The sequence below is a fragment of the Scophthalmus maximus genome, chromosome 8, assembly GCF_022379125.1.
Source record: "Scophthalmus maximus strain ysfricsl-2021 chromosome 8, ASM2237912v1, whole genome shotgun sequence".
NCBI lineage: Eukaryota > Metazoa > Chordata > Actinopteri > Pleuronectiformes > Scophthalmidae > Scophthalmus > Scophthalmus maximus.
Window position 1 is genome coordinate 4,765,628 of NC_061522.1, and position 11,074 is coordinate 4,776,701.

The 11,074-nt window shown below is 44.8% G+C and overlaps 1 protein-coding gene across 2 annotated transcripts; it reads left to right on the forward strand.

The window, feature by feature from the left end:
* The first annotated feature begins 715 nt into the window (after positions 1-715).
* smcr8b (Smith-Magenis syndrome chromosome region, candidate 8b) lies at positions 716-10,896 on the forward strand. 2 transcript variants are annotated; one of them, XM_035635954.2, is made up of 6 exons: positions 716-1,523; positions 4,154-4,566; positions 5,275-6,005; positions 6,779-7,201; positions 8,180-8,693; positions 9,764-10,896. In XM_035635954.2, the coding sequence occupies exons 1-6, from the start codon at positions 1,332-1,334 to the stop codon at positions 10,182-10,184; spliced, it is 2,694 nt and encodes an 897-aa protein (XP_035491847.2). In that variant the 5' UTR covers positions 716-1,331; the 3' UTR covers positions 10,185-10,896. The 2 variants fall into 2 exon arrangements, with proteins under 2 accessions (XP_035491847.2, XP_047189914.1); XM_047333958.1 differs by having other exon boundaries at positions 6,782-7,201.
* The last annotated feature ends 178 nt before the right edge of the window (positions 10,897-11,074 follow it).

Sequence of the window (11,074 nt, forward strand, 5' to 3'; positions counted from 1 at the left end):
CAACTTCATCGCCAGTTGCCACCAGAAAAGAACAAAAATAACACACGGGGGCTTGACCAATTTTTAATTTATGTAATGACACTAATTACTTAGAAAACACTTATTAAAGGGGCTGCACGGTGGTGTAGTGGTTAGCATTGTCGCCTCACATCAAGAAGGTTCTTGGTTTGAATCCCGGTTCAAACCAACCAGGGCCTTTCTGTGTGGAGTTTGCATGTTCTCCCCGTGTGTGCGTGGGTTCTCTCCGGGTTCTCCGTCTTCCTCCCACAGTCCAAAGACATGCAGAATGGGGTTGGGTTCATTGGAGACTCTGAATTGACCGTAGGTGTGAATGTGAGAGTGAATGGTTGTTGTCTCTGTATGTGGCCCTGCGATAGGCTGGCGACCTGTCCAGGGTGAACCCCGCCTCTTGTCCAATGTTAGCCCAATTGGCTCCCAAGACCCTTAAATGGATAAAGCGGCAGACTATGGATGGACGGACACTTATTAAACCCCACACACACACACACACACAACCACACACACACACAAGTCTGTCCCCTTCCCCCCTTCCAGTGCTATGCCCGTGGCTGTACCAAAATAAACTACCAAAAAAGACTTCCGGTGAAAGTGACCGGCCCGCAGCGGCGCTCTCTCTCTCTCTCTCTCTCTCTCTCTCTCTCTCTCTCTCTCTCTCTCTCTCTCTCTCTCTCTCTCTCCCCCCCGGGGGGGCGGGGCCTGTGCGCCGTCACGTGGCCGGGTCCGGGCGTCGTAGTGGAGCGTTCCACAGTTTGCCGGTCGAGCACGAGACAGACACAAGGTTGTTTTTTTTTTTTGTTTTTTTTTTTTTAGGCTCGACGTTTGTTTACTCGATTCGAGAAAGAGGAAGTGGAAGAGAAACCCCGGGACAGCGTCGAGGAACCGTGTGACCGCCCCGCCCCCGCCGCCCGCAGGCAGCTTCTGCTTCTCCGTTAACTTTTCCCTGCCGACGTCCAGGGGACCTGTCGTCGTCGGTGGACCGGACCTGTCGCCGGAAACTTTAATCTCAAGAGAACATAAAACAATACATGAGAAGATAAAGCACCTGTCGCCGCCTGTGGACCGGACCTGTCGCCGACTGTGGACCGGACCTGTCGCCGACTGTGGACCGGACCTGTCGCCGACTGTGGACCGGACCTGTCGCCGTCGTCCAGGGGACGCGGGTATGAACCCGACGAGCAGCTCCAGGCTCCAACTGCGCAGCAAGTTTTACAAACTCCCCGGTGTGAACCGCTGACTCACCGGCTGGAGGTCCTCCATGCGTTGACCCCCCCTGCCCCCCCCTCTCCCTCTCTCCTCCCGCCGCCTGAAAGATGATCGGGTCCCCGGACCTGTTGGCCTTCACCGGCACCGAGGGCTTCGGGGACGGGCTGGGGGAGGAGGAGCAGGGGGGCGCCGGTCTCCCGGAGGAGCTCTCCGTCCCCCTCCTGCCCGCCTCCCCGCCCTGGACCTCCTCCGCCCGCTTCCACCGTGACTTCGTGCTGGTGGCCGAGTTCTCGGAGCAGGTGAGCGGCTTTTCATCACTTGGGGTTTTGAACACTGTCGCCACTCTCCTCCGCTGCTGCGATGGAACAAGTGGCCAGGTAGTGAACTCAACACAACGGTGTCAAAAATAAATATATATATATATATATACAAATAAAGTTTCTTCACTCAAAAGTTCTTAACTTTTGAATCTCGATTATCACGATAATGACGATTATCACGATAATGACGATATCGCACGATACATGAACTCGATCATTTTTATTGACCTCAGTAACATCCATTGTGTCAACATGTGTGTTTGTTAAAATAAGAATAGAATAGATTAAAATAGAATACAATAGATTAAAATAGAATAGAATAGAATAGAAGCCTTTTATTGTCATTGCACATGTAAAACTGTACAATTAAATTTTCTAAAACTTTTTTCCCACTGGTGCATTTGCACTTCAAACATGCGTCACTTTAAAAGAACAGTGAGTAAAAAACGAATATGTATGAAGTTATGTCCATAAAAGAATATGAATAAAATGTCTCTGTTGACTGAGCGGAATAGTGCAGATATAATTTAATCGTACGGTTCTGCTAGTGATGATTGTACATTGTCCATAATTGCACATTTCCCACATTGCACATCGTCCATAAATATGTGTGTTGAATGAATTGTGTGTGTGTGTGGGGGGGGGGGGGGTGAACTTCAACAACAGTTCAGTAAAGTCTCAATGCTTCCGTCCTCTCATCTGTTCTCCTCCTGTCATTCATCTTTTACTGGTTCGGTCTGTAAAATGTCCGAAAATATGGATTTCTTAATAATTTTTCTAAAGGCACCGTGTCTTCAAATTGCTGGGTCTAAACTTTGGATGTCAGGTTTCTCTCAGCAGCAACACACTGCTCGCATGAGTCAGTATCAAAATGACGATAATATTGTTCATCGTGATGATTTCTGGAACAATATATGGTGCAACAAAAGGTAGTTATGGTGACGGGCCTAAGTTCTTAAGTATTCTCAGGAAAACTGAACTAAAAGGCTCCATGACAAATTGTATGATCAACATAAACATTTAGACATAATTTAAGAAGAGTTAAATGGAGAGTTACAAAATAATTATAAGTAGAATATTAAGAAATTTAATTAAAGTTCAAAAGTAACAGTGCTATGTGGAAAAAATGTTGATTTAATTTGATTGATATTATTAGTATTATAAAAAAAAAAATCCTTTTCTGGCGAACAGGAGAGTCTCCAGCGGTCTGCAGCAGACCTGCTGAGACATAAATCCTTTAATCCTGCATATGACCTCGAGGTCAGCAGCGGATCATGTGACTGATATATCATAAAAGATGACATCATTAGATTTGAGACCATCACTGATCACTGCCTCCATATGCAAAGCACCATTTCACTGTGTTCGCTGCTTTGACTGGATGGTCACAAGACAAACTTCTGACTTTTTCTCTCATATATGCTGGTTTGTTTTTTTGTGAAATATTGGATGATATGACATTTTTAAATGTAGTTAAATGAAACCATGTGAGTCATTTAGAGGGAAAATCTATCTTACAATTGAACTATTTATTATTTATTGTTTAATTATTAATATTTTTGTTTTGGTGGGAATTCACTGGTTTGATGTTTAACATGCAATGGATATCATCAAAACATTAACTTCAACAACAACACTTGAGTAAACGTACTTACTGAAATGTCATTTTACAGTGTTCTGAGCATCATTTCATTTCTAAAACTGGATTTCCCAATGGATCCTGTTTTTAATAGTCTTATTAGTGAATGTAGGAGTTTTCATTAAGTGGAAAAAAGGTGGACATAAGATCAGATTCATCTCCATGAGAGAAAAAAGTGTTAAAGCAGCACAAATAACATGAAGTAGAAAAAATACACAATAATAATTCCAATGGGAAAAAATGTATATACAGTGAATTACATGAGGCCAAGTCACATAAATGAGCTTTATCTGAATTAATACAATATATGTGTAAAAAAAAAACAAAAAAAAAACAGGCTTCTATCAATTTTGTGGTTTCCCCATAGATAAAGAATATAATAGCAAATGATGGCTACTTTAGGATTTAAGATTCATAATATAATATAATATTGATATATCGTATAATAAAATAGTCTAATATATAATATAGTTTCGGGATTTGTTAATATATAGGAATAATTATATGCACTGCTTCATTAGTCCACATATGTGAATTACCTCTCTTTTTTTTGTTGAATTAAAGGAAGTTTAGAATATTTCCTTGTACATTATGATATATTTTGACTTTTGACAGTTTCTTTAGATACACACTGTGGTTATGTTGCTGAAATGGCTTGATCAGATGAATGTCGTTGCTCAGTTTTTTGCCACAGCAACGGTGTCGCAACAACGCATCGCGAGTTGGACTCGATTCTGGAAGTCTTTAAGAGATTAAGATATTTTCCTGCAAGAGACTTTGAGAACAAAGTACATCCAGTTTAAACGTCTCACAAAACAACGGTCACACACACAGAAGCGCTAAAAATGATCACAAGAATAAGAATCAGTGTCTCAAAGGACCCAAGTCCTGGAATTCTAAAGATTTTCAAATTACTAGAAACCTTTTATTATTATTATTATTATTATTATATGGCTCTGCATCTCCTCAGGTGGGTCCGAAGCCGGTGCTGACGATACCGGACGACCCCAGAGTCGTCGGCTCCTTCGACCTCAACCACTTCTCCGTCCGCCTCATGTCCGTGGACTACCAGGCGTCCGGCCCCGTCCACGCCTCCCACGCCTCGCCCAGCCCCCGCCTCAACTTCAGCGAGGACTCCAAGGTGATCCTGGGCGACTCGGCCGAGGACACGTTCGCCTACGTGCACCACGTGACCCTGTACGACCTGGAGGCGCGGGGCATGGTGCGTCCCTTCTGCATGGCCTACGTGTGCTCGGACCAGGCCAAGCTGATGGAGAACTTCTCCGAGCTGTCGGCGTGCTTCTCCCAGGCGTCCGACAGCCTCAAGACGGGGAACAGGCAGGCGTTCTCTATGGAGCTGCAGAGGAAACTGCAAGAGCTCGAGTAAGATCATGGCTGATGTCGTTTTGTTACAGGTGGCGAACATGTCCAAAAAAATTGAATAAGAAATTGCCACATAAGAAAAATACTGTCATTATTGATTAATCTGCTGATTATTGTCCTAATTTTTCTGTATAAAATATCTGAAAAAACATTTGGAATGTGTAGCAGCCCAATGACTGCACTTTTAGCAGGGGTCCGCTGAGACACATAGCAATACACGTTTTGTTATTATTGTTGACTAAGTAATGAGTGTCATATCGTACATACAAACATGGCTGAATACCTTGGTTGAGAGACTGAACTCTGTATTTCAAAAAAATAGTGGAAGCTGTCTGAGGGCCGTCTCGCTGCGTACCATCACGACTCAGCATGAGAATCTGTCGGCTGATCTACTGACCAGTGACTTTGTCAGAGAGAGAAAAGTTTGCAAACGTCACTCCCGACACCTTGAGACGTGCGAGCGACAGATTCTCCGACTCAGGGGTTTGGGCCTCGTGGTTAGCGCGTCGTCGGTCTCTCATACCCGAGCTTCCTCCAAAAAATCGCCAACCGCCCCTTTACGTGAAAACACCTGTGTTTTAGCTGGGAATATGCGTCTGGACTCCATGTATGAATTTTTTGGGTAAAAAATGTGTGATTTGTCCACATTAAGAAACGGAGAACCCAATCTGAAAGTCTGCTGACTGAATCTCACTCTCTCTGCTTCAGGTATAGGCGGTTGACCTTGGAGCAGGAGACGGTGAATGGCTTCACAGACGATGGAGACAAAGCCGACGATCTTGATGCTGTGGAGCGTTCGATCTCGACTCACCGGGACCTCCTGCGCCAGGTCACGTCCTACCCAAACAGGAAGCTCAAGCAGCCCGACTTCCTGCCCTACGACCCAGCGGACTCGCTCGCCGATCCCACCGCTCTGCCGCCTCCCGAGCCGCGTCCCTCCACGTCCGCCTCCTCCTGCAGGTCAGAGCGATCTCTGAAGTCGCTGCAGGAGCTCTGCAACGCCTACTTCCTCTCCCTGATGAAGGACCAGCTGGCGGACACCGAGCGCCGCCTGCGAGGTGACAGGAGCGCCCTGCGAACCGCCCGCGTTTCACGCTCGCTGTCCAGGAAGCTCGCCCTCACCAACTTCCTGTTTGAGCATTGGAGCGCGGAGAACGAAGAGGAGGAGGAGGAGGAGGATAACGCCGAGGCGGAGCCACCGAGGGGTGGCGAGATGTTTCGGGCGGAACCGATGAGCCTGGAGTCGTTCTACTCTTGTGTGGAGGAGATCCCGATCAAACTGGAGGCGGGGGAGGCGGGGGAGGACGGGGCGGTGAGCTCCGACTCCAGCGTCGTCATGGAGATGACGGGAAGCGTGAGCAGCGGCGACAGCATCGAAGTGCTCGGCACCGAGAAATCCTACAGGACGCAGCGTGTCGTCGACGGATCCGACGGCAAAGGTGCGTCCACCAACAGATAATCAATTTGATTGTTTATCGAGCGAAATACCACGAGTGTGTCATCTTTTAAACTTTAATATCTTTGGTAATTAAATACTTTTGGATTTTCGACTGTTGGTCAGACAAAGCAAACAATATGAAACAAAGTACTTTACAAGTACAAGTCATTTTAATTTGAGAAACATTTTGACAATAGTTTCCATCTTCTCCAATTTGACATGTTTTTTCTAACTTAGTTTTGGGGGTTTTTTACCATAAATTTAGTTGATTTTTCAGTTTTGATCTGTTAACAAAACATACAAATTGAAGACGTCTCCTCGGCCTCTAGGAAATCGCGTTGAGCAGCTTTCTAGAGTTTGACATTCTACTTAAGCAACTAGAACTGCAACAGTTAATCAATTAATCAAAAAGTAGTCGATTACTAAATTAATCAACAACTATTTTAATAATCGATTAATCGGTTCAAGTAGTTTCAATGGGACAAAAGTCAAAATTCTGATTTCAGCTTCTTAAATGTGAAAATTCTCTGGTTTCTTTGCTCCTCTGTGACATTATACTGAATATTTGGTGTGTGGACAAAAACAAGATCGACATTTATCTCAATTTTATGATCAAACAATTATGAAAATAATCGTTAGTTGCCGCCCTAGACGCAACTAAATAATGAACCGATTCTATAAATTCTATAATGGCGAATTCAGGTGCAGCTTTATAACAGTATATACACTAAAACATGCCTCCCAGGACCCGACTGACCGTTTCCTCTCCCTCAGCAGAAACACCGGCTCTGCCGGCGGAGGCCTCCGTCAGACGAGTCGCGACAGACGCGGGCGCCAGGCGCGGGCGAGCGTACGCCAGGCGAGCCAACAGCAATGACAGCATCGAGGTCCTGAGCACCACCGAGTCCATCTTTCCCGACGACCTCACCGCCATCACGGAGGAAGAGGCGGAGCACCAGCCGCTGAGCAACGGCTTCGACGGCGAGGAGGTGACGCCGACAGAGTGTAAACCCGACAACGTCCTATTGAACGCAGCTACTGTAGGAAACGAGACTGAGAGCAAACTGCCTGCCGAGGAACGTGATGTTGATAAAGAAGAGCCTGTAAAGCAGATCACCGATCGGGTCGTCAAGTATTTTAAGAAGAATCATGTCCAGGGGGACGACGGTCGGAAGGAGCCGTCCAACATGCTGCAAGGTGACGAATAACATCTGCCACGGGAATTATTTCTACAGCCCGTTTGACATGGTTTTGGTCTCAATGTTACTTAATAACGTAACGTACATAAAAAAAATATATATTCTGTGTAGCAGAATTTGTTTTGTTTTTAAACTGCTTTCAGACAGACACTGAAGTGCGGACATTTTCCAGAACTTTTCCTGACCCTGGTGAAATTTCCTAGTGAGAATTCATACCCGATTGATATCGATATTTGGGAGTACAAGATTCCCGATACCGATACATCGGCCAATATATATACATCATTTTTTAAATTATCTGTCAATGATTACTTGTCGTTATCAAACCTTTATGACAAAGACAAAGTGTAATTGAGGCTTGATATTTTAGTTTAACCATGAACTTTATCATAAATAACTATAAATTGAAAAATACAAATACATACAACTTATAACAAAAGTTTATTTCACATAAAAATGTAAACATATGCACATTTAAAGGCTCAAATCAGTTGTCCGACAATATCAGTCGGGCTCTTAAAAAATCAGTCGGGTCGATACCGATATGTCTATTAAGGGCTAATATCGGCCGATATGTCGGTCGGGCCCTGGTGAGAATACAGAAGGAAAACCTCTGGAAGATTCCCAGCGAGCGAGTGGGTGATACTGAACGTTCCTGAAATGTTCCTGCTGTCGGTGACACGTCTGACTCGGGCAATCTCCTGCTGAATTCTGCAATTCCTGGAAAGTTGTGGTCCGGTCAGTTTCTGGAGTTCATGTCTGAAAACTGCTCGTGACTTATCTTTTCTTTCTTTTCTTTTTTTAAATAATCATCTTGTGACCTCTCTTATTCGACTTTTTTAAACTTTTTAACCTTTTTCTAATTTAATGGGAAAACTGCTGCCGTAAAAAAAAAGTTTCATTTTAAAGATATAAATACTCGATATATACTGTAAAAAGATATAGTGAAACACTTTTTTTTTTTTTTACATCACAGCTCACAAAGCCGGGGACGTGACGCCAAAGTGGCCTGAAGTCCACCAGCCGGTGCGGTCGGTGCCGGACCTCCGTGTGAACCTTCCCCCTCCCGTCGCTCCTCCGGCGGAGGCCGACCGCTGGACTCCGCCCTGCGCCCCCCTCCGGCTGCTGAGCGTCGACGAGGCGTCCGACTGCACCAGCTTCACGGGCTCCTCGGACCCTCCCACCCCCACCCAGAACGTCATCAATCGCGGCCACGCCCGTTGCTCGGACAGGAGGAGGAGGAAGGCCGGTCTCCGAGCCCTCCGGTTCGTCAAGCAGAACTCCTTCTCCCATCACGCCCTGTTCTGTCTCCTGAGCGGCCGGCCGCTGGTCGTCATCGGCGGAGACCAGAGTCTGGTCCGGAAGCTGGTGGACGCTCTGAGTCTCTTCCTGCCGGCGCCCGGTCCTGACGGGAACGCCGTGACGCTGTGTCTGTCCACGCCTCTTCAGCTGACCGACCTGCTCACCTGGAGGCTGATCGGAATACACAGGTAACTGCCAATCCATATGCTCTGATCACAAAATCACTGGAAAACAGATGATGATGATGATGATGATATCAGGTCTGAGCAGAGGAGTTACATTGGTCATAAATAAACTCTCACCAAGACTGGATGAAAACCAAGACATTAAAATAAACCCTGAGTAGAACCTCAGTTCAAAAAGAACACCAGGTGTAATTTGCCGCAGGGCTCTAGTCTTGTTATTTTTAATTGAATTAAACTTGAGACTGCTCAGGACTAGCTGCCAGACGATTTGTTTTTCTCGATTAATCGATAAGTAATAGGCTACTAAATAAATCGCAAACTATTTTGATAAGCGATTAATCTGTAGTTTTTATGGAGAAACCCCCCTCCCCCAAAAGAGTCAAAATTAGGGTTCAGCCTCTTAAATGTGAATATTATCTGTTTTCTTTGCCCCTAAATATCTGTGCTGTGTGTGGACAAGGGATGTCACAAAAAAATCTAGTAGTCGGTACAGATACCAACAAAAGTACACGATACTCGATACCAAATTCAGTACCACGGTGTAAAAACACAATTTACGAGAACAATAATACTTAAACAAAAACTCCTTTATTTAAAAAAACAATAGTGGCATGTAGCCTTCAAATAATAAATGAAAAGAAACTATTTAACATTACAAAAAAGATGTGCAATACTATGCAATCAACTTTAATATGGCACAACTTTACTATTTTTAAACCTGGCAGTCATGGCTTCTAGATATGATAAATAAATTAAGCAACAAAAAACAGTGGCATATAGCCTTCCAAGTATTAAAAACAGTACTGAGCTTAGATTTTGAAATCATATTGTCTGTGCCTCTGAAGAGCTTCTGGTATGGTTTGCTGACTTTGCTCCTGGAGGATCGTCCTCTGGCTCATACTGGGGAAAAAGAAAGATAGATTTCAGTTATCAAACGTACTGTCTGACAAAGACTAAGAAAACAGTAGAGGCTACAGGTACAGTACTAAAGCACGCAAGCGCGCACACACAAACACACACGCACACACAGGCACAGCATTTAAAATAACACTCCTCCCTCTCCTCCCGACCAGATCGCCCTCCGGCTCCTCGTCCAGCATCCTTCACTCTCTGACCCGCTACAGTCGGTACCTGGCCCTGCTGGACCTTGACCAGAGGACCCTGCGCTGTCCGTCGTACTCCGGCTCCCTCGTCGGCCGACTGGCCGATCCTCGCAGCGGCATCGGCCGCGGCGTCACCTACCTGCTGCACCTGGAGAGCTGCCTGACGGCGCTGGTCAACCAGGCGCTGCTGTACACGTTTCACGGAGGGAAGGACGGCGCGGGCGGGAGGGACTTCCTGCTCGCGCGAGGATTCTGCAGCAGCGAGAACGACGTGAGAGTCGTGAGCTTCCTGTCGGACCTCATCAGACAGCGCCACGCGGGACGTGGACCCGCGGTTTTAAGGTTCTCCTACTGCTCGGTGCAGCTGCACCGGAACACGTATACAACATGAGGTTCAACAGACGCTAGGTGAACAAAAACTCAAACAAAATGCACTGATTTCTCTCCGATGCTGAAGGACACACCACTGTGAACAAGTCGTGTTTTTATCTGCAGTGTTTAAATGTTCGTGTGTGTGTGTGTGTGTGTGTGTGTGTTTCCTGCTCCATCATGTGATTCTCTGGATTTACTGTACGTCAGTGCACTAGTGGTATGCACTAAGTATTTGGAAGGTTTTTAATGTTTTATTGTAGGTGTGTTTTTAACAAGATAAGATAATCATCTTAGCCACGTGTGCAATTGAAACAGGTAGAAACCTGTGAAGGAAAACTGACTCTGCAGCTGGAAGACGTTGGATTGAACCAGTTTAAAGCGGATTCAGTGGGAAAAATTGTGGTTTCAGTTTCGATGGTAAAGAACAGTTTTTAGTTTTTTAAAAAGGTTTTACAGTTTTATTGTACTTATTAACAGCGGTGATATAAGTATTCAGATGTAAAAAGTGTCAATACATAATAAAAAGTATTACAAATGAATCCGTACAAAATCCAATGAGATATTTTTTTGCGTAGAGGCAAAAATATTTTTTGGGCAGAACTGCAAACATGAAACAAGCATCTGGATGCCATCTTTGTGGGAAGGAGTCAAATTAACAATAAATGTTAACAAATGTTTTATTTTCATGAGCTCATGGTTTAAATGTAAAAATAAACTTGTTACCAACATTATGTAGTAGAGTTCAAATTACAGTTTTCTGTCCTAAATGAACAAGTATATAGTACAAAAATGCAGGTTTTTGTTGAACATCTATAATTAATCTGATTTGAAGTATATTTATTCCATTGCTGTACTTAGTCGATGTTTAACTGGATGCTACTTTAATACTATGTTTCTTCAAAACACAAC

Bases quoted from the DNA above. Each gene is read 5' to 3' on its own strand.
- smcr8b (XM_035635954.2), top strand. From the start codon at position 1,332: ATGATCGGGTCCCCGGACCTGTTGGCCTTCACCGGCACCGAGGGCTTC. The intron at 7,202-8,179 runs GTGACGAATAAC...TTTACATCACAG, and splicing joins GCCGTCCAACATGCTGCAAG to CTCACAAAGCCGGGGACGTG. The intron at 8,694-9,763 runs GTAACTGCCAAT...CCTCCCGACCAG, and splicing joins AGGCTGATCGGAATACACAG to ATCGCCCTCCGGCTCCTCGT.